At 35.9% G+C, this 24,460-nt stretch overlaps 1 protein-coding gene across 2 annotated transcripts; it reads left to right on the top strand.

Annotated features, from left to right (window-relative positions):
- Positions 1-9: 9 nt before the first annotated feature.
- LOC124365853 (zinc finger protein OZF-like) lies at positions 10-21,066 on the top strand. Of its 2 annotated transcripts, none has more exons than XM_046821922.1 (4): positions 10-56; positions 5,426-5,501; positions 11,730-11,828; positions 19,619-21,066. In XM_046821922.1, exons 2-4 carry the CDS (start codon positions 5,493-5,495, stop codon positions 20,999-21,001), a joined length of 1,491 nt encoding a protein of 496 aa, XP_046677878.1. In that variant the 5' UTR covers positions 10-56; positions 5,426-5,492; the 3' UTR covers positions 21,002-21,066. The 2 variants fall into 2 exon arrangements, with proteins under 2 accessions (XP_046677878.1, XP_046677876.1); XM_046821920.1 differs by having other exon boundaries at positions 30-303.
- Positions 21,067-24,460: the final 3,394 nt, after the last annotated feature.

Below are 24,460 nucleotides of genomic sequence, written 5' to 3' on the forward strand. Positions count from 1 at the left end.
CGAAAAATATAGCTAAGGCTGGGCGCATGGGCTGGCTGTCGAGTGTCGCCTGCTAAGTAAGTGGCGTTGTCAATAAATTGTCATAATATTCGTCCTGTATGTCACCCCAATCTCATCATCACTCAACTGTTTATCAAACAAGACAAAGATAGTGTTATTTGCAATATCCTTGTTTGAAGTGGCTATTGCTAGTTTATTTTCTATATCTGTTTTGTTATATTTACGAGCTATTTAGGAAGCCAACAAAAATAAATTGTTCAACCAATGTTATTTTACCCTTAGGGACCATACAGAGATTTAAAGGTAGGGGTAACCATAAACTCTATTTTAGGTTATAAACGTTAAATATATTTATTGATAGTTTTCTTTCAATAGAGCTTTTCATAACAGGTTAATCACCAGTTTATATTACAGTTAAAACTTTTTAGTACCAATGTTGGGTACTGGATGTTGTGAAGCATGTGTAAAATTGCCAGTATCAGGTTTTGCTTGGCCTCTAATGATTAAAAGGTATACAATCCTAAAATAAATGGTATTTATCATATTAAAGGCTGGAACGGCAAAATACGAGTTTCGCGTTATTAACTTATTGGAATCGTCCTATAGAACAAAAGAAGGTAATTATCATATAAACGGCCGGAGCGGCAAAATACGAGTTTTGTGTTATTAACTTATTGGAATCGTCCTATAAAACAAAAAAAATATAAGGTTTGATGGGGTGGAAATGAGAAATAACGAAGTTCTAGAACATAAAAAATGGAACAACTGTTCACGCGCGGAGTAATATTTCCATGTTGTACATCAACATTGAGCGTCACGTGACCTTTTGTGACCATGATTCAACCTTGTGATGACGTCATCGGATGGGTCGCCATCTTTGCAAACGTAAATGAAAAATAATATTGAAATGATCAGAATTTTGATCAAAATGAACAATGTTTTTCTTAATTTCGAGCAACAAATTAATTACTTGTTATCGAAATGAGACGAGTGCCTCCGGCCAAAGGTGCTGCCGAAGCCCGCGCTGATGTCAGTTAAAGAAAAACATCCCTCGAGATAGTACCTATCAGTAAAATATAAAATTCTAGAGGGGCTGATCAGAAATATAAATTGAAATGTAATGCAAAGGCAATTATGTAAAGTTAAAAAACTTAATACGTACCAGTAAGATTAAACGCCGGGGCGGCAAATCACGGATTTGACGTTACCAACGTATTCTGCTCACCCTCCTGAACAAAAAATATATATACTACTAGGGGGTGCAAATGACAAATAACATGATTTTAGGGGGTATATTGATAAGTGGTTAAGTTCCTAATGTTTTAATGTTCAGTTTGTGTGCTGTGTCTGGATAATCTGTTTACTTGAATATTATCTGCGGCCGGGACTGATAGCAGCCTGATAACGTACCTGTTATCTGAGTTCTCTGGGGCATGGGTCAGTTCTACACAAGATATCGTGTTCAGTAGGTCAGATTGAGTGAGCGCGTTTACAATGATGAATCAACCATCCACTAGTTCAACCAACCCTAGTGAATTGTGTGTGTCGGAGTGTTTCGTAGGGCACGTAAAGAGTTTACGTTTTAACCGAAACGAAATTATCTCTTTTTTAATTGAACATGGAATTTTTAAAAATGAGTGTATGTGTTCGTCGTGCGGTCGAGTGGTGTTTTTAAACCGGGAGACTTTGTCGTTTCGTTGTGATAGACCACTTTTTTGTTGCTGCTGTTTAGCTATATCCGCCAACACACTAATGGTAAGTGTTCTCTGTTAATATCCATCTATATATTTGAGTTTTTCATGATTTATTTAGTTTTTTAACTTTACATAATTGCCTTTGCATTACATTTCAATTTATATTTTTGATCAGCCCCTCTAGAATTTTATATTTTACTGATAGGTACTATCTCGAGGGATGTTTATCTTTTATTGGCCGGAGGCACTTGTAATTAATTTTTTTTTCGAAACTAAGAAAAACATTATTAATTTTGATCAAAATTCTGCTCATTTCTGTATTATTTTTCATTTACGTTTGCAAAGATGGCGGCGCAACCGATGATGTCATCACGAGGTTCAATCATTCGCCACAAAAGGTCACGTGACGCTAGACGTGGATGTAGAACATGGAGATATTACTGAAAAGTTATTTAATTTTTCATTTTCTAGAACTTCGTTATTTCTCATTTCCACCCCATCAAACCTTATACTTTTTTTCTATATGACGATTCCAATAAGTTTATAACGCAAAACTCGTATTTTTCCGCCCCGGCCGTTAATATGATAATTACCACTTAATAAATCATGAAAAGCTCAAATATAAATATATAGATGGATATTAACAGAGAACACTTACCATTAGTGTGTTGGCGGATATAGCTGAGCAGCAGGAAAAAAAAGTGGATTTTAAAAAATTGCAACATTTAAAACTTCTTTTCTTACTAATTTTTCTAATTTTCCTATCGCAACGAAACAACAAAGTCTCCCGGTTTAAAAACAACACGCGACCGCACGACGAACAAATACACTCATTATTAAAAATTCCATGTTCAATTAAAAAGGAAATAATTTCGTTTCGGTTAAAACGTAAACTCTTTACGTGCCCTACTAAACACTCCGACACACACAATTCACTAGGGTTGGTCGAACTAGTGGATGGATGATTCATGATTGCAACGCACTCACTCAATCCAATCTACTGAACACGATATCTTGTGAAGCACTGACTCTGCCCCGGAGAACTCAGATAACAGATACGTTATCAGGCTGCTATCAGTCCCGGCCGCAGATAATATTCAGGTAAACAGATTATCCAGACACAGCACACAAACTGAACATTAAAACATGTTAGAAACTTAACCACTTATGAATATACCCCCTAAAATCATGTTATTTGTCATTTGCACCCCCTAGTACTATATATTTTTTGTTCAGGAGGGTGAGTAGAATACGTTGATAACGTCAAATTCGTGATTTGCCGCTCCGGCCTTTTATCTTATAGCTACCCAAAAGAATTAAGGTTTTACGGGGTGGAAATAAGAAATAACGAAATTGTAGAACATAAAAAGTGGAACAACTGTTCACGCGCGCGCGGGACAATATTTCGAAGTTATACAATCCGCGTCGGGCGTCATGTGACTTTTTGTGACCGTGATTTAACATTGTGATGACGTCATCGGATGCGGTGCCATCTTTGGAAACGTAAATGAAAAATAATACTGAAATGAGCAGAATTTGACCCGAATGAACAATTTTTTTCTTAATTTCGAGCTTCAAATAAATTAGTTGTTATTGGGTTGAGACGAGTGGCTCTGGCCATCAGTGCGGGCTGCGGCAGTGTCAATGAAAGAGAACCATCCCTCGAGATAGTACCTCAGTAAAATATCAAATTCTAATGTTTGTTTGAACACAGAATACCGCGAAACCCATTGATGATGCTTAGCAAATCTGATATTGTTTGATTTTTAACTTGAGTTAAAAATGTCAAGATGATTGGTCAAGTCTGTTGGAAAAGCTAATTGAACAAAACCATTCTGGAGCTTTAAACTTCTTTTTAAGTTCTGTGTTTCAGATGGCACATATTTATTCAGGAATACCGGAATGTCTATGCTTAAAGCAAAGTATCGTTCCTTACACTTTCCTGCACTCAACCACCTTACATGGTTATATAACAGCAAGACTAAATACTCGCTTCTGTTTCTTGTAAAAACTGCTTAAGTTGTTCGAGTAAAAGTACAAAGAGTCCACCTCAGATCAGATTTCTAATTTTAATTATAATTTTAAAAACTTGATCCTGCTTGATGAATTTTGAACATAAAGCTTCCTTGTGAATAATACAGTGGATTTTGGTCAATAATACAATCATGTTGGTGGCCGCTTTTTATATTGCAGCCCTTCTGTGTTTTTATCCTTATTCCTTTTCATTGCTGGCAATATAAAAAAGTTGTATATTGTATACCGTACCAGAAAACACAGACAAATTTCTAAGATTATAAAGGCATATAACCTGTTCAATATATTTAGAAAGAGGTCAGAAATAATATGCCTTATTCTGTAAAGTATTTTTTGTAATGTACCTTTTTAGAGTTAGTATTCTCAAAAGAAAATTAATGTATATTGTTCACAGTAGTTTTACTATTTGATCAAATAGCTTCTGTAGGGTTTGTAATACTATGGATACCAGGAATAGTACTCATGGAAGTAATCAAGTAATTCAAATCAATCTGGAATGTAGTACACATAAGGGTTTACTAATATAAACAGGACTGGTTATCTAAAAAAAAAAATCCAAAGGAGGAGCATTGGCCAGAAGTTACATTCTTCTACAAAACAATATGAAGCCACATACTGCTAACACCATATGGAAAAATTGGATGTGTTGCATTAGATGGCAAACACTGGAAAATCTACCCTATAGCCCAGACTTGTCACCTTGTGACTTTAATTTTTTTGAAACCCCTAAACAAGCACATAGAGGCCAGCATTTCAAGGACAATGCAGTGCAATATACAGATTCACTTTATTTCCAAAAACATTAAGTATTGAAATGGTGTCAGGAAGTGGTGGATGTGTTTGTACTCCAATGACTAAGAGAACATACAAGGAGTTTTTACGATGATGGAATAAAAAAGCTTGCAATCTGTTAGTAAAAATGTATTTTAAGGGTGGAATAGTATGTAAAAAAGTAATGCATATTTGTATGTTTAGTCAAATAATGTAATTTTTTTTAATCAGTCCCACGTATATGATACACCCTTGTATTATATTTATAGAAAAATTGTAAGAGAAAAATTCCTTTCATGTTTAATTCTTGTCTTATGGTGCAGCCAAATTATATAATACATGAAAGAGACTAACGCTGTAAACTTATCTATTTTAGAAAAAGTACCTCACATGTTTTTTCATTTTAAAAAATCTTGTCAATTTATTATAGATTGAGCAGCTGTTATTGAAAAAAATATTTATGTGTTTGAATTTAAGCAGACCGTAGTTCTGAAGAAGGGATGCATTTTTGGAACAAAAGAATTTGACCAGGGATTTAGTGTGTGGGTCAGATGCGCCCTACATAGTGAGTGAAGAGTGACTGAAGAAATACTTGTTAAATCCACTCCATCATGTTTCTTATTGCCAACAGGCCGTATTAGTGATTATTAAATTAGATTTCTGTACCACTGTTTTTTTTTATCATATCATCTGTAGGGATATACATACTATTGAAATACAATGACAAAAGTAAGCCAGTTAATTAATAAAGAGAAAAAATGTTTGAATACTACAAACACCTTGAGGTAGTTGGGTCGAAAACAGTTAGCTATTGATGGATATTTTTATTACACTGTGCATATCAGTTGAACTAAATTTAAAAAATATAAGTGTACAAATGGTTATTTGTTGATATTATTGACAACAGTGATTATGATTTGTTTCAGATAAACATGGTGCTTGTTAGCCTTTGACCGAATTGGAATTTGTCAAATAGTTAATATTGAAGAAAAGATGGAAGAGGTGAGAATTACTTTTGTTTTGGTTGCTATTTAAGGATATTCTTTAGGCTACATTCTTTTTGTTTTAGTAGAATTTACAAGGCTAATATCATTAAAATGGAATTGTGTTATAATACATTATGGAATTATGTGGGTTTTCTCCAATAATGTACAATGCATGTCTGAAGAGGAAGCATTTTTGTTTGTTTGATGCCACTGCCGAACTATCTATGGTTAACTCTTTGTGCATGCATGATCTGTAAGTTGGTTCACCTGCTGTGATAAGTGACAAAACATTGGTGGAAAGCCCGTTGATAATAGTTTAACGCATGTTTTTAAAGGTTATTTATTGAAACAAACTTCGTATGGTAGTTATTTAAAAATTCATATTAAAATAATCTAATGTAACAATTAATTAGATTAGTGGAGGTGAGGTAAAGAACAAGTGGATTTACTAATGTGCTAGAAAACAAGGGCCTGATTTACAAACAGGTGAACTGGGTATTTGCCCAGAGAGGCTGTTTTTGAGGGATGGCAAGTGGCAATCGGCACATTAGGTAAGGATTTTGTATTCCTTGATGTTCATTTTAACAAAATAATGCAGAAACATATTTTTCTTCTGGCTTTAATGACTCACAGCTATAAACTACTAAAACATCGTGAACATTTATCATAGGCATAATATTCTTATGATAATTGATAGCAGATGATTGATAAATATGTACATCACTAGACAAAAACAATTAATGAAGGTTGATAAAATAATGTTTACACAATATGAAGATGAGGCGAACAATTGGCGAATTAAACTCTCAAGGGTAGTTTCTGTTGTGCGATTTTTAGCAGTTAGGGATTTGTTTCCAAGGAGACAATGAGAATTTTGGATCAACGTCAAATGGTTTGTATGTTGATGCCTCGAGTTAATTAGTGAATATGACACTTTCCTTGCTCAATACATTGAGAAATATGGCAATAAAGGTCAAGGGCACCCTTCATATCTCATATATGTAATGAATTTATTGAAGTTATGGAGAACTTTGTACTTACAAATGTACTTAATGAAGTAGAAGAAGCTAGGTACTACTCTCTCATAGTTGATTAACATTGATTTTTCTCATACTGACCAGATGGCTATTGTTTTATTATACAAACAGAGGCAAAGCCTATAGAACGACTCACATTAAACTTCTGCCTGGAATATCACTTAGACATAGACATAGACATAGACTTACTCTATTTGCACAAGACGTTTACAATATGTACATACACATAGAAAACAGGTGCATCGTCAAACCTTATAAAAAATTAATAAGGTCAATTAGTATCAATTTACAATTACAGAGAAAATAAAATACTTATCCTAAAAACCAAGATACAAATCACTTTCAAAATATTCTTGTAATGAATAAAATGCTGTGTTCAATAGTTCATTTTTCAATTTTTCTTTGAACTCTTTTTGGTTCATTTCCTTATATGCCGCAGGTAAACCATTGTACAGCTTCAACCCCGCATATATAGGACTTTTTTGAAAAAGAGCTAAGCGATGGGATGGATATCTTAAAACGAGGCCATTTCTTGTATTATAATTATGCTGAAACCTGAGATGGTCTGGCAAAGCATTTTTTTCAAAGTGAATATAAGTTAAAATTTCATGGATGTACAATCCTATTACTGTTAAAATTTTTAAATTCACAAAATGAGTTCTACATGAACTACGTGGGTTGGAGTTTGTAACTATGCGAATTATTCTTTTTTGGATATTTAAAACATACTTGATATTTGAGGATTGGTCCCACAGAACTATACCGTATCTCAGGTATGACTCTACGTATGCATGATAAATAATTTTTATGGTATCAAGGGGGACACAGTCTCTCATATGCAAAAATACAAAAGATATTGACCTAATCTTTTTTACAACATTTTCTAAATGTACTTTCCAACTAAGGTTTTCGTCAAAAAATACTCCCAGAAATTTATGAGAAGGTACTAAATTTGGAACATTTAAAGTTTCAGCGGTTTTCCTTAATGAGAATTTTATAATTTGGGTTTTATCAATGTTTAGTTTTAAACCATTAGCACTAAACCAAGAATCCATAGCATTAGATACATCTGAAATTGAATCAGGGAGCTCAGTATTTAATCTGTTTTTAACTAATGCTGTTTTATCGTCGGCAAACAAGATTAAGTCTCTATCTATGGCTTTTGGTAGGTCATTAACATAAATTAAAAATAAAAGGGGACCCAAAATAGAACCTTGAGGGACACCTGTAGATATATCCTTCCAATTAGAAAAAAAATTTTGAATTGTTATCCAATATAACAGTTCTTTGTTTTCGATTTGTGAGATAGGATTTCAACAGACTAAAGCAATTTTCTTTTATACCGTAATCGTTTAATTTGAGTAACAATACTCCATGGTCCACACAGTCAAAGGCCTTAGACAGGTCACAGAAAACACCCGCTGTAGCCTGCGACCTGTCAAGTGCCACCATCACCTCATTTGTAAATTCTGTGAGAGCTGACCTTGTCCCAACATTTTTGCGAAAACCAAACTATTTACTGTAAAGTAAGTGATTATTTTCAAAATAATTTACAATTCTTAAGTTAATTACTTTTTCAAATATTTTTGACAGATTACTTAAAACTGATATGGGGCGATAATTGCTTAAATCCTTTTTTGAGCCTTTCTTAAAAACTGGTGATATTTGTGAATATTTCAATTTTTCTGGGAAAACTCCTTCTCTCAGACATTGGTTGATAATTAATGTGAGGGGCCTTGATATTATATGAACAGTGGCTTTTATCAACTTGATAGGTATTTCATCCCATCCTAATGAGGTTTTATTTTTCATTGATAAGATTATTTTAGTAATTTCACCAATATTGCAAGGGTTGAAGCTAGACAATGAAACCCCAGCCTCACAACAAGTGAGCTTCATTGACATATGAACTCCATTAACGGTGGCTCTCTTTACATTGGCACTTAAAACCATATTTGAAAAATAATCATTAAAACTCTCAGCCATAACTTGAGGACTAGAAATGTCTTCTCCATCCTTGGACCCATTCAATACAATACCAGTTTTAGTTTTTATACCATTGTGGCCAAGTTCTGTATTTACAATTTGCCAGGCAGCTTTTGATTTATTTTCAGATTGAACTACGTAGGCGCTATTTGCCATTATTTTTGCTGCCTTTACTACTTTTTTGAATGTTTTTTTGTAAGACTTGACATAATTTAAAAACTCTGGATTTCTGTTTATTTTTGCTTCCCAATGAAGTTCCCTTTTCTTCTTACTAGATATTTCAATACCCAGAGTAACCCAATTCAAGACTACCGGTTTAGTTTTGGTGGTCCTCTTAAAAGTTTTATGAGGGAAGATATTATTCAATGTCATTATGAAGTTACTTAAAAAATTGTTGTAATTTTTATTAACATCAAGAGCTGGGTCAAAATTTGAGATACCACTTCTTTCCAAGCAGTGAACAAAACTATTAACATTAATATCTGAATATATTCTCTTTTTGATCACAACATTATTTTTGTTCGGATTTTGAATTTTTTTTGACCAGGTATATTTAAAAAGATAGCATTATGGTCAGACAACCCTAAATCCATATTGATTTTAATCTTTGCATTGTATTTTTTATTTGTTATAATGTTGTCCAAGCAGGATGATGAAGACTGGGTTATTCTAGTTGGTTCCTCAAATTGTAGAGAAAACCCGTAACACTCTATTAATTCTCTAAACTTGCTTGAAAATATACTATTTTCTAAAATATTTACATTAAAATCGCCTGTGACAAAAATTGATTTATTACTCATTTGCTGTTGCAAAAAGAAGAGAAGCTTTTCAAACTTTGCAAAAAACAATTTCTTTACCTCATAATTAGGAATTGTATATACAGATATGACAATAGAGTTTAAATCAATGAGTTCCACAGCAGAACACTCAAATATTAAATCCTGATTCAAACCTAAGGAGATATTATTCAAAACTTTATATTTACAACCAGCTTCTACCAATAAACATGAACCTCCTCTCAATGAATTTTTCCTAACATAAAAATCAGCTATTCTAAAATTATTTATGTTCTCTAATAACACAATGGAATAATTGTTAAGCCAGTGCTCGTTTATAGATATTACTTTAATTTTTGAATTTAGCTGAGATAAAAATAAACATAATTCAGAAATCTTATGGGGTTAAAACCTTGAATGTTATAGTGCATTATCAAACTGGAGTTGAATATTGAAAGAAGCTAGTTTTGGGTTATTTAAAGAATTACAGTTTGCAGATACATTATCTTTGTCACCTAAAGTCAGTTTAAATTAACATTTTCCACTAGTCCTGTACTATCAGTTATACTACTATTTATATTACTCTTGTTTATGGTACATTTTTGTGGAACTTGGTCAGACTCAACACCAGACACATTACTCTGCTTTTGTACATCACTCACTAGCGTAGACCTCACTACTTGGCTGTACTCTTGAGAGCCTGGCACCACCCTCGGGCTCACTGGACTCTGTGTGGTGTCTGCGTTGTCTCCAAGTTGAGTGGGTCTAAGTCTGATCGGGCTGACAGAGGGCGAGTTCACTGTAGTAGTTGTTTGGGCTGCTGCTTTACTTCTCGAGTCATTCATTACTTGTCGCAGTTTCTCCAAAAACTCGGTATGAGTGAGACCATGCCACAGCTTCCTTCTCGCAGATGGTTGGTCATAGGATGTTACACAGACTGTAGCACCTGTGGTTTGCTGAAGGCGGGTTATGTTTTCACATAAATTTTCCAGTCTTATCAGGTCACGCACACATCCCATAGGCGAACAATAGAGGGTTTTTAGCTGCTTATTCTTGAAGTCCTTGATCAATTGTTCAAAAGCCTCATTATAACTTTGTTGGGTCGGTTTACCATTGTAATTTTCTTTAGTGACCAAACTGTAAACTGTTGCTCCGCTCTTAAGTGTCTGACATGTTAATTTTGTATCCACAAAGTCAGAGGTTTGAGGTCTTCCGAAACTTTCTCGAAAAACTACAGCAACCCCAGCACTCATGTTTCTTTCATGGTCTAAATCGTTAGAGATAGCGTGCGCAAAGGCTATTGTAGGATCGTTTTGGTGTTGTCTTATTATTTTTTTCATGCCTGCCTCAATTATGTTGATAGAGTAGGGTTTTATGGTTGAAGATTAAGAAGGAAGTTCTATTTCAATGTTTAGGTGTTTTTTTCCTTTGTGATATTTGAAGGTTTTTTTCCAGGGAATCAATTATCATATAAGATAGTTTCTTTTTTCCTCGATAATTTAGGTGTAGGCCATGTCGAGTGAAATGATCTCTTCCAAGTTCGTCCAAGTCAATGATGTGCAAATTGTCCATTCTTACAGCAATTTCCTTGATATAATTATTTGCTTACATCTGTTGGACTGGAAAAAATTGTAGTTGGCTGTCTTGAGAGTTCTGAGAATCGATATTAGGAATTGCTGGAACCAAAGTTAATTGACTATGTTTCTAACATGTCAGGTCTTTAATCAGGTCTTCAGGCCTGAATCAAGCAACAGAGTCCCCTTGCGGAATATGTACCATATGCAACACATTCACTAAATCTTCTCGGTTTAGCTGCTGATGAATGCTGCACTTTTATAGTAGTTTTCTTTGGCTTCGTCCAGTAATTGTATTTTTTCTATTTCAACATGCTTGGCAAAAAACCATATGCCAATGGTAGTGCCATGTATTATTACCGTATATTCTGACGCATAACTGTTCTCAATGTTCATGTTAATAAAGAGATTCTGATTCTGAAAAACCTGTATCAATGGTATTACTAACTTGATGGTCTATAAGAGCAGATGCTGTCCGAACTTTCAAAATCAAAACCAGTTTGGAATAAAAAATATTTTGTATTGAAGCATTACCCTTCATTTAATTTTTCTTCTTTCTCTCTCTCCCTTCTCCCCCAGAATGCTAATCAACCCAGCTCTCTTCTAATCTGATTAAGTTCTATCATGTACAAGTAGTTAAACATAATATTTTTATCAAGTGTGGTTCCTACCAACATTGCTCATTCCAGTAACAATCTTTAAAACTCTCCAACTTTTGATTGAATTCTTATAAACTTATAAAACAAAAACTCATAGTAAAGTAGATTTAATTCTTTAGAACACCTAATTTCAGACCGATTTAGGCCCAACCTTTTAAAAAACACAAGTTTTTATTTTGGTCCTACCAACAAGCGATTTTTGTTTTTCACAGGACGAGAATGAAACCAATGCCTCCTGGACTGTAAGTGTTGAGCCAGAAGTTGAGATACAAGAGTCGGGTCCATCAGTTCTCTCCGAACAAGCTGTAATAGTAAGTAATTGTTATTGTAAAGGCCTTTCTGTCCAATAAAATATGTAAACTAAATCGTATTAGTTGCTATTGCATGATTCATAGTCATACATCTTCAGTTCGTGTAATTTGATAGCAGTTAATCTGTTAGTTTTCAATTGACTGTTAGCATTGCTCATTGGTTGTTTCCATTCAGCTTGTTTTTATGGTCTTGGTCGTGAAAATTGATGAAATTACACATGATTGTGAGCGGTAGTCAGTGGTGTAGTGGGGCCGGAGCGGTCCGGAGCGGCGCTCCGGCACAGCTTTAAGAAGCGGAGCGTCGCTCCGGCATAGCATCTAGAGCCGAAGCTGTGAACTTGAGCGCCACCCACCTGTGAAATTTGTTAGGCGGGTGACGAGTCGCTGGATAATAAAAAGGCGCATCACTTATATGTCCGTTGAGTCGTATCAAGGTATTTGTAGGCGCTATGCAATAGACAACTCTTGTAACTCGCAACTAGCGTCTTCATAAAAATCAGGGTGCTCTCTAGCACTCTCCCTCTCCCCCTCCCATGATAGGAGTGCCACACCACCCCGCCCGTCCATCTCCTACTAACTGCAGGAAGTGTATACTTACACAGACAGGTAGAGACTTGTTATTCGAGTTCCCGGTCTCTATGTTGTTGTGAGTGCTTGTATTAAGTTGTTATCGTCGAAAGTCTTAGTCGTAGTGGTTGAGTTCAAACAGCGTACCGTATATACTGTTAGTTTTGTTTGAGTTGAGTCCTCTATAGTACATTTGTGAAAGCCTATTACTAATTTTTTAATTATTAGTTTGTGAATTTTGTGAAGTGATGGAACCTAAACCTAAACAAAAATATATAACGTAATTTTTAGTGCCCCTAATATGACTGACTCAAATCCAGTTCCTGGAACATCAAATCCAAAAAGCTAAAATTAAAATAAGTAACCTCGCTGAGCCTGAGTCTAATGAAAAGGAAGTTCGAGCAAATGACCCCCCCCCCCCCCCACAGAACACAGTGGCCTGAAATTTGGACAGTAGATATGTGGGAAAGGAAGAAGGCGGCTTTTCCTTGGATAGACTCAAAGGAAGGTAAATTAGGCTGTAAAATTTGTTTTGAAGTCGGTAATTTGGGAGCCTACAAAAAAGAACATGTTTCGCTTTCTTATGAGTGGCGTTCGTACAAAGTTTTTTTTTATGGCTCAAATAAAAAAAATCAACTCAAATCTTTGAGGAAAAAGATTATTGAACATAAACAGTCGAAAGCTCACCAAATCGCTCAAACAATTATTGACAAATCAAACAAACATTCGATGCCACAAGTAATTGATCGAATGAATCAAGCTCAGCTCGATTCAACTAAGGCTGTGTTTAGATCGGCATATTTTATTGCTCAAAACGACCGTCCGTACAGCGACCATTTCGGATTGCTTTAGCTACAAAACTAAATGGGGTAGATATCGGCGTAGGCCTTCATTCAAGGTATAGCGCGGTCGAAATAATACATAATATTTCAAAGGAAATGAAAATGCACATTTTGAATCAAGTAAAGGAAATTTCGGGAAAACTGTCAATAATCATTGATGAATCCACAAGCATTAGTTATAAATCCGTCCTCATTGTATATTTAAAATGTGAATCTAGCAAGGATAAACCACCAAGTACTTTATTTTTGGACTTAGTCGAGCTTTCTGATAAAAAAACTGAGAAAGTTTTTAACAGTGTTCACCAGTGCCTTGAAGGATATGATTTTAATGGCGAGTACTTAAAACAAAACTTGGTTTCCTTTACAAGTGACGGGGCGAACGCCAAGTTGGGAAAGCACTCAGGTGTAGCAAGGAGATTTTTATCTGTTTATCCTAATATTATCATATGGCACCGTATGAATCACAGACTGTAACTGGCTATTGGGGATACCATAAGTGAAGTAGCCGGGGTTAACCATTTCCAGTCATTCGTGGATAAACTTTATTAATTGTACAGCACATCTCCAAAGAATAAGCGTGAGTTAAAAGAATGTGCACAGGAGCTCGATATTCAAATGAATAAAATCAGTAGAATTTTAAGCACGAGGTGGGTAGCAAGCAGTTTTTGTACTGTTTCAGCCGTGTGCTTTGGTTATCAAGCCTTAGCCAGCCACTTCTCTAAAGCAATGGATGATCCTGAGAGAACATCCACTGATAGATGCAAATATAATGGTTTATTAAAGAAGCTGACTTCCCATAAGTTTTTGTTAAACTTAGCATTTATGTATGACATTCTTGCTGATTGGGTTTGCTGTCAGAAAGTCTGGAAAACAGAAGCACGTCCCTTGTATTTGCAGACAAACTGATTCATAGATCAATGAGATATCTGTAATCTTTGAAAGAAAAACCTGGGACAAGAGTTCTGGAGGCACAAGTCGCCATGAGGGAAGGCTGTTTTGCTTCTGTAAAGTTAAATGAAAACCCTCAGTATCATTTAGTATCATTTAATGGTGAGCAGTTGATTTCTAGTGTAATCAGCAACTTAAAGAAGAGAATGTTTACCACTAGCTAAGGCGAAGAAATTGTCAAGAATGAGGAGTTTGTAACTAAATGTTTTGGAACCCGAATACTGGCCTACTGATATTCAACCTGGGTTTGGCCAAACTCAAGTGGAGCAGCTATGCAAACGCTTCAAGTTGAACACCAACAGAGCTGTGACTGGTACCTGATGGACTGCAATAGCTTATAAACTGCACTAAAATAATACCCTGTAGTTCCGCTGACTGTGGAAGAGGGTTCAGCAGTATGAATAACATACTCACACCATTAAGGAACTCATTGACAGTAAGTCATGTCTCAGCCCTACTGTTTTTAAAACTCCAAGGTCCCCCGCTCCGCAGATGGAAGCCTGACATGGCTAAGAAGACATCGTTCAGCAGCCGACACCCAAACAAGAATAGCAGAAACTCCAAAGAAAGGAAATGGGAATGGAAAAAGATGGAATTTTGGGACATACTTTAGAGGTTATCGCACAATATTCATGTTCGTGTTACCGTTGAATATACGGGGCACGTCCAGAAAGTAAGTGTACTGGTACTCTCACAGCTGTAGGGAATACTTTTTCGACATGTTGGCAACACTGCCGCGTAGCCTGACTCCTCCCCTTCAAAACGAGACTAATCCGAGGTTAGTGTGTTGAAAACTCTTGGCGCAGTAGCATCTCTCGTGAAAAATGTCGATTGTATCTCCCGCCAAGTGCGAAATTCGTGCCGTCATTCGCTACCTCGCTGTAAAGGGAAAAGCTCCGGTTGAAATGTATAATGAGGTGAAAACTGTTTAAGGTAATGGAGTTATGAATCGTACGAGCGTGTACAAGTGGTATCACGAGTTTAAAAATTGCCGTACTTCCGTGCATGACGATCAGAGGAGTGGAAGACCTTCAATTGTGACAGACGAACTAGTGAAAAAATCGAGATTGCGATCCGTGACGATCGCAGATTGACGTTAGATGAACTTTCTGCGATATTTCCGCAAATCTCCAGATCCCTGATATACGAAACAATCACAGAAACTCTCGGATATCAGAGATTGTCCGCGAGGTGGGTCCCAAAACAGCTGACAGAACAGCACAAGTTGAATTGAGTGCAGAGCTTCAAAGAGTTTTTGGAACTCTACGAACTCGAAGGCGATGATTTTCTCTACTCTATGGTTACTGGAGACGAAACTTGGGTTGCCCACTACACTATAAAACTAAGAAGCAGTCTAAACAGTTTTCACCTCATTATCAATTTCAACCGGAGCTTTTCCCTTCACAGCGAGGTAGCGAATGACGGCGCGAATTTCGCACTTGGCGGGAGATACAATCTACATTTTTCGCGAGAGATGCTACTGCGCCAAGAGTTTTCGACACACTAACCTCGGATTAGTCTCGTTTTGAAGGGGAGGAGTCAGGCTACGCGGCAGTGTTGCCAACATGTCGAAAAAGTATTCCCTACAGCTGTGAGAGTACCAGTACACTTACTTTCTGGACGTGCCTCGTATGTAAAAATATTACTTTTACAATATTTAATAGTTTTTACAATGCATTTTTACGGTATTCTTTTTCAGGCTACAATAATCTACTAGCACGACAGCACAGTAATTTTTCAACGTATGTCTAAAATCATAGCTTATCTGTTTGTTATTGCAAATTGTGTTAGCCTAGTCTACGAAACAAAATGTCCTTTATTAATAATCAAAAAGATTTTTATTGCTATACCCAGCAACTCGCCATTCCCATGGTGTAAGTATAATATATTTATATTAGTTTTTACCATGAAATAACTACTGTTATAAAGTATATTTAATAATGAACCAGGATATATAAAATTTATTACAATCGCTCTAGTTTAAGTGGAAGTCTGCAAATGTAACGCCGCCGTCGGAACGCCAAGCTGACGACACATGCCCGACCTAGGCGAGGGGGGCGGGGGGAATCTGCGCGGTAGCACACCTTTATACTTACACCATGGTCGCTCCGGCACACCTCAATTCGGCACTACACCACTGGCGGTAGTATTTTGTGTATGACATCCATAATATTGATTAGTTAGTGGGTCTATTGGGCAGATCTTGTGATAATAAATACAGGGTTTGCGCCTGAAGAATTCTGGGGTTTTGAGGTAAATGTTTTGATTAAGTTAAAATCTTTAATGTCTTATACATGGCTTACAAGGTATTACTATCAAGATTTTTTACGGTTTAGTAAATTTCAATGTGGGCTGTATTAATGACACGGCACACATTCAAACAATATTCTACCTCTTTCCATTTCCTGATCAGTATGTCTGGGGTGATGGTTGCCACACAGGTATCTGTTGCCTGTTAATGGTACGACATACATTTCAACGATATTCTTCCCCTTTCCATGCACTGGCCAGCCTGTCTGGGGTACACAAGTGGTTATCTGTTGCCTGTTAATGGCACGACATACATTCAAATGATATTCTACCCCTTTCCATGCGCTGGCCAGCCTTATCTATTCTGTTGCCTGTTAATGGCACAACACACATTCAAACGATATTCTTCTCCTTTCCATGCGCTGGCCAGCCTGTCTGGGGTGAGGGTGCTACACAAGTGAATGTTACCTATTAATGGCACAGTAAACATTCAAAAGACATTTTACCCCTTTCTATGTCCTGGCCAGCATGTCTGGGGTACACAAGTGGTTATCTATTCTGTTGCCTGTTAATGGCACAACACACATTCAAACGATATTCTTCTCCTTTCCATGCGCTGGCCAGCCTGTCTGGGGTGAAGGTGCTACACAAGTGAGTGTTACCTATTAATGGCACAGTAAGCATTCAAAAGACATTTTACCCCTTTCTATGTCCTGGTCAGCATGTCTGGGGTACACAAGTGGTTATTTGTTGCCTGAGATGGTTAAGTTTAGAACTTTCTCTGCATATATGATGTTCCTTACATTTCCTCAGAATAAAATTCCATAAGGAGTAATATATGGATTCCTTGGAAGATAATAATAATAATCTCTTGTTCTTATTTGTTGGTTTAATTTGGTGCGAGTTAAAACTTATACAAAGCGTTTTGTGAACTATCTTGTGAACATTTGATCGCAGTATCCCTAACTCAATTATAATAATATTTTGTGTCTAGGATACCAGTTTCATTAAACACTCTTAGCCATTGTCGAACAGTAAACCATCATAATTCACCACCAAAATTGCTAAGAATAATCCCCTCTGCCCTAACAACTGAACCAGTTTCTATGAGCTGAATAACACATTGAGTCTTTTGTGGAGGCACCACTACTGTATTAATTGAGTGAGTGTCTACTACACTATTTTAAAGAACACTGCAAACTGTTGGTTGAAACCCCAAACCAAATGAACATAATCATATAGATCAGTACATGAGTCAAGAAAATGTACTTTCTGATGTTCTTTCTCTTATTCTTGTAATTCTGGTTTTCTAATCATTGTTTCATGATATAGTCTAAACAAGTGGTGATGAGTCAAAAAAGAACAATCATTTTAATAATCACCTTAGAAATTGTCTAGAGCTGTAATATCGATAAATAGTTTGCATTTTTTGTTGTTTATGTTTCGGATTAACTTTGGCATGTTTATTTTTGAAAGAGATGATGCTATGAAAAAATTATCAGTTTATTACAAGTACAAAAGAATGTGTTAATTCAATCTTGTACATTTTGATGAACAGACATAATCAAAATTCTTTGCTTACTTCCAAAGGGTTTGTTGGCCAGAGAATAGTGAAGTTTTCTTGTATGATAAGTGTTGTTAGTGGAGTAACTAGTTATTTATTTCGATTCGATTGAGCTAGCTATAGCTAGTCTTATATGCCACATTCACAATGGTGTTTAATTATCCTGCAATTTTGTCTGTTCTGATGTTAATTTTTCATCAACCTCAACCTGAGATATTTCCAATGAAATTTTCTGGATGTTTTCTTCTAGATTTACTGCTTTCCTTACTTGAAATGGGTCGTTTGGCATATTAGTACAGACCATATCTGTACATGTTGCACTATGAGGGGTTAGTTACTGTTTTAGGTAGAAGAGAAATTCTTTTGATGTCATAGGCTGCTAGGAGTTCATTTAGTCTGTAATTTTTAGTAAATCAGACATCTGCACTATACTCAGATGTTAATACTATATAAGGGTTAAATTTACTAAATGTTTTTTTACAGTAGACCATTGTTTATCCTCGTATATCCGGATCACCAGGTTATCTGGATCGGTTTTACAGAGTGGAGGGAGTCTGATTTTTAGAATAAACTATCTTTGTTGAATTTCAAGCATATTTTTTGTTAACAAATATTCAGCATTCAAAATAATGCATACAATATAATAAAATAACAATGTAGTAGTTGGCCTAAAAGAGGTTGATTACTGATTTGAAAGATTTAAATAATTGTCATCAGGCAAAAAAGCATTAGTTAGAAATTATATCAGCAACTTGTTCTTGAACTGTATGAGAGACTAGTAAAAATAATACTGATAATAAAGAACTGTAAGAACTGTGACTTATTCTGATTCCACGGTGCAGGTAGATCAGTTCTGGTTTATTTTGAGAGACAATGTGGAAATGATGAGTTTGAAATGTCTGTGTGATCATATACCTTGGAGCGGAAAGTTAAATAATAGAGATTAATAGCTAAATAGTATTAATTGTATTGTACGAGGCATATTCATAAAGTAAGAGCCGTTCGTTCAGGAAAAAATAAACTCATAAAAAAACACATTTTATTAGCACGTTTAGTTAGCTACAAACCTACTTAATTTCTCTACATAATCAACATTTCTAGTGCAAGAAGAGAGCATAGTTGCTAGTTGCAAAGTCAGGACACGTGTTATCGTGAAGGAGGATTATGCCAAAATCTACCAAAAGAACACCCTTTGTGTCCCAATCCTTTTGCACACGAGAATTGTATCACAGACTTTACAGCTGACAGGATCAACGATTGTGGTGGACATTGTTGTTTGCATGCACGGACAAGCAGACAATTTCTGAAACAAAACAAATGCTGCTGTAGCTTTGCAATGAATCAGTAGATGGCGCTACAGGAGTAAAACTGTGTTCCAAAGCACTAATATTAAAATATAAGCAACCGACCCTTACTTTATGAATACACCATGTACTTTACTCCAACAGTCATCAGAGTTGTGACAACTTATTAATCAATATGAACATCATATGTGGGATAATTACTTGGTAAAGAATATCAGGATTGATAGAGTCAAAGGTTTCATTGAGATTTTTGTCTTATGTAGGTGATGGATTGATGTTTGTGCTAATTACTCCCTTGTGCTGTGTTGTTTTCAGGTAGATGAACAGTCCAGTGAATCTGATCAAGAAGCTGGTTTCCATGCTGTACAAGAGTATGAGTCGGTGTTGGTGGACAAGATGTGTGAAGTATGTGGCAATCTGTTCCAAGCGTTTGAACTGCTCAACCAGGAGAAAAATAAGAACCCCCAGCTGTCTACATGTGAGACGTGTTCATATTACATTACTCCTCACAGCATGGAGATAGAGAACCACAACGGGGCTGTAGACGATTGTATTGATAAGTGTAATAACGGAAGATACTCTTGTGGTAAGTGTGGGAAAATGTTCACGAGGAAAGATAGATTGGACAGGCACCAAGTAACACATTCAGAGATGAGACCTTTTCAGTGTAAGTATTGCAGTAAGTCTTTCAAGAGGAATGACAAACTAGTGGAGCACATAAAAATGTCCCATTGGGAAATTAGCGTGAAAGACAAATGTTCGGATCTGATGTGTGATGTTTGTGGGGACATTGACGGAGTTATATCAGTGAATGTAAGAGAGAATGCGCAATCGGTCGTAAACTTATGTGAGGTTTGCAACCTTGCTCGACAGGAAAGGATGTCTGACACGGCACAGACTGAGTCCAAACTGTTCCAGTGCGACTTGTGTCCGCGACGTTTCTCTCGTAAAGATCATGCGACGCGTCACCGTATGTCCCACCTTGACGTGAAACCTTTCGAATGCTACATCTGTGAGAAGTCGTTCAATAGGAATGATAGATTATTACGCCACATGAAAATACACCCCGGTGCTAAACCTTTTGCATGTAAGGTTTGTTCCTTGTCGTTCACCGATAGGGAGGAACTGAAAAGCCATCAGATGTCTCATCCGGTTGTTAAGGTAAAATTGCACAAGTGCGAAATATGCGAGAAAGAGTATAGGGACAAAGATAAACTCCAGAGGCATTTGACAACACATGTGAATTACAAGCCATACATCTGTGAGTTGTGTGGCAAAAGTTTTAAACTGCAAGAAACTTTGTTGTCGCACCAGCAAGTCCATTCCAACGGGAAACCTTTTAAATGCCAAACATGTGGAATGGCTTTTAAAATCAAAGAAACATATAAACGCCATTTGTTAGTGCATTTGAAAAAACCAGTGTATTCGTGTAGTATGTGTTCTAAAACATTTAAACGGAGTGATAAATTAAAAACACACCATTTAGTGCACTTGGACTTGAAACCTTTCACATGTGATATATGCAAAAGTGAATTCAAACGCAAAGATAAATACACAAGGCATAGAAAACAAGTGCACAACTTGGATAGTGAGGACAGTACCTGGCAGACAGAAGTAGAAATAGATTGTGATATGTGTGGAAAAATATTCAATTGTGAAGACGATCTGGCGGAACATAAAATGGTCCACTATCGTTAATTAAATAATTGTTTGGAAGTTTCTTGGTAATCTTCATATATATATATATATATATATATATATATATATATGTGTTACATAGATTCCTTTTTTTTCTTTTTTTTTTTGGTCTCTTAGGACAAGAAGCTTATAAATTGCACTTAGTCCTGAAGGACCTTTGTGCTGCTTCCGGAGTGATAGGATATTCAGGATGGGTAAGGTTAGGGAGTAGGGGCCGCCTCCTATCGAGATCCATGAGGAAGAATTAGGGCACTACATCTCAAAGTCATCCCGGAAGAAGGGTGGCCAGCTGTGAACCAGCCTCTCCAGTCAAAGTAGGCAGGGGGTGGCACACCCTTGTTGAGGTTAACAAGAGCCTCTGAGGTAAGGGAACAAACCCCACCAACTCCAACAGCCATCTTCCACAGTAGACTAGACCTATTGAATTGCCTATGAACCCCAGAATCTCAACATTTGCGGTTAGTGATGTGCCGCTACTGGACATCCATAAGGTTGCCCAGATTGAAGTGGCACATCGGTTTTTGCTGTGCCCAGTGGTACATAGATTCCTTATCAATGTTAAATTTTATATTGAACGGAAGAATAATAAAGCGGTGAAGTTTTTTTTAAAATTAAGAGCAGAAGGTCTGTGTAGTTTTATTCTGTAGGCGTTAATGTGTGGCGTAATTCACGTATCAGTATGTAACATATTTTTTAATTAAAAAATATAGAAGTTGGATTTCTTTAGTTCAACATGTGTTAATTTAATAAATTATCAGGCATAGCCTATAGAAACAATTTTTAAGTTGAGAAAAAATACATTTTTATACCAAGTTTGAACTTGTTTCAACATTTTTCCTATTTATTGACGATAGATAGAAAAATTGTTATGGAATTTGCATATAATCTATGTTGAAAAATGTTCAAGATACAACAAAACTGTTCTTTATAGAATGTTAAGGAAATATTATAAAATTCCAGAACACTTAGTTTTTTCTCTAGGCCTAAAAATAATTGAGTTGTCAATTTTGTAAACTAAATGGCATACCAAGCTGGCCAACTAACTTAGCCGAGGTTATTATTATTATTATAATAAAGAGCAGTTGCTAGGCATTGCGACCAGTGATGTGGTATAACCCTACTATGTTTGCTAAAAGAATTTTATACTCAAAATATAGCATGGGCAGTTTTAGGGTTCTTACTTGCCACTTCTTTAGGTAGCATAGTAACTTTCCTAAAGTGGCTGAATCTGTTATGAAATAATTCAGGTTCACATGAGGAAATAATGTGCACTGCCGTCTTTGACCTCTCCTTATTGAGGGGGCAAATTTTGCTCTCAGCCCTTCCTATCTTACGTTGATAATAGTTGAAGCCACAATGTCCAATGAGAAGACCCGTTAGGCACCTAGGTCCTCCTTGCTGAGAGAGAGTACTTGACTGATTATTTTGTGCGAGAACTTGAATGGTTTTGCTGCTTACCTGATGTTTTTTCTAGACCTTGTTTTTGATATTATCTTCCCACTGTCTGATTTCCATCATTAGCTGGTATTTAGCTGTATCAAGAAACAGCTCCGTGCCTATAAATGGAAGAGAAGGTCCAATTTGCCAGTCTTCGCAGTCGTTTCTATACCCTTATGCAATTTTGTTGTTCTTCTCTTAGGACAAGAAGCTGAGAAATTGTACTTAGTCCTAAAAGGACATTTTTGCTGCTTCCGTAGTACAGGATATTCTGGATGAGCAAGGTGGTATGGGTCGCCTCCTGTCAAGATTCATGATAAAGAATTTTGGGTATTAATCTCCAGACATAACTCCTTGGAAAAGAGAGCCAGCTCTGTTCTAACCTCTCCAGTCAAAGCAGGCAGGGGGTGGCACACCCTTATGGCTAGGCTAGCAATAGCCCCACTTAGGTAGCCCCACCAACTTCAACAGTCGTTTTCTGTAGTAGTAGACTAGACCTATTGATCTACCTTTGTACTCCAATATCTCAACATTTGGGGTTAGTAATATGCTACTCTTGGACATCCATAAGGTTGTGGTTCAAGACTCCATGTTTTACCTAGAAGCCTACATTAATGTATCACTGAACAAAGAAAACTGTCGGAAAAATCCTGTTTCCTTTAAAATCTTTCCATTGTCAAAAATAAATTTTAAACAAAGAACTAAGAGATCCTTGAATATCCTAGCTGTTGAGTTTGTGAAAGAAAAAGCCTTAAAATGAGCTTAGGCAGTAAAGTGATAGTAATTCTTTTATAATGTCAGAATGGGGAAATCCCCACACTTTTGGAATGTTGAAAACCTACCTATACTCTGTAAGTGATAAGTATGGCTCCCGCATGTGTCTCACTTATTGGTTAATAATATGTTATATAGTGTTGTCCTTCAAAGATTAAATTTTATTTAGCTTTATGGATATGTCATAAGAATCTGGTCATCTTTACTCACTTCATTCACATTTATCTTGATGTAAGTTATTTACAAATCTCTTTAAAAAGTCATGGTATTAAGACTTTTTTGAAATGTAATTATATGACTTAATAAGTTTGTAATTTTATGATAAAAATTACAGTTAGTACACATTTTTGTATTTGTTTGAATATCTATATGTTTCATGACAGCAGAAAAAAATTTTGATCTCATCTGAAATCTATTGCATGAGTTTCAATTTGTAATTTATCATAAGATAGATATTTATTTTATTTTAACTTTCTGTTAATAAATTGGTGTATCCCCAGGATTAGTGAAAAACCTAAAATGAGTGCTGTACCAAATACTTTTCATAGATGTAGAATTTTAAATGCTCATAACCGTGTTATAGTGTACATTTGGTTACCCAAAGTGCCCTCTTTAAAAATGCCATTATTGCATAGCAGGTCTGAAGGCTTCATAATCAAGGATGGCATTTCAAGTATTTATTTTTCTGATTTACAACTAGAACTTCAGCACAATTCAACTAGAGAATAGTAAGTTGTTTTTTATATTGGCCTGTAAAAACAAAGATGTTCAGCACAAAATCTGATATTGCTTTTATCATTCTTAACAAAGGAAAAGGAAATTTGTATTTTGTGTTTTATAAGAGCTTTTGTCCCTCATATCAAATTTAATATATTTAAAATTGTCACAATGAAATAATTTTTAAGTTTACTGCCAGTTTAAGAAAATGGTACTAGATCCATTAGTTGAATTGTATTATTGGCCATAGGATACAAATTTGCTACTGGACAAGACAAAATGCAAGTATGTAATTCAGGTAATTTCAGTAGTAAAGTTTGACAGTGCTACATATTCATCCAGAGTTCTGGTTATCTAAAACAGCCTCGGTTCCTAAATTGTTAGTCAACACCTTCGCTGTTACTAACTAGTCAATGTAACTAACTAGTCACTGGGTGATTGTGACTAGTTGCAACAAGCAGCATGCACTTTGGTGACTGTTGCTGCAATCCGTTTTAGTTACATTCCTAGTGTATTTTCTACATGTGAATG

Source organism: Homalodisca vitripennis, chromosome 7 (assembly GCF_021130785.1).
Source record: "Homalodisca vitripennis isolate AUS2020 chromosome 7, UT_GWSS_2.1, whole genome shotgun sequence".
Lineage (NCBI taxonomy): Eukaryota > Metazoa > Arthropoda > Insecta > Hemiptera > Cicadellidae > Homalodisca > Homalodisca vitripennis.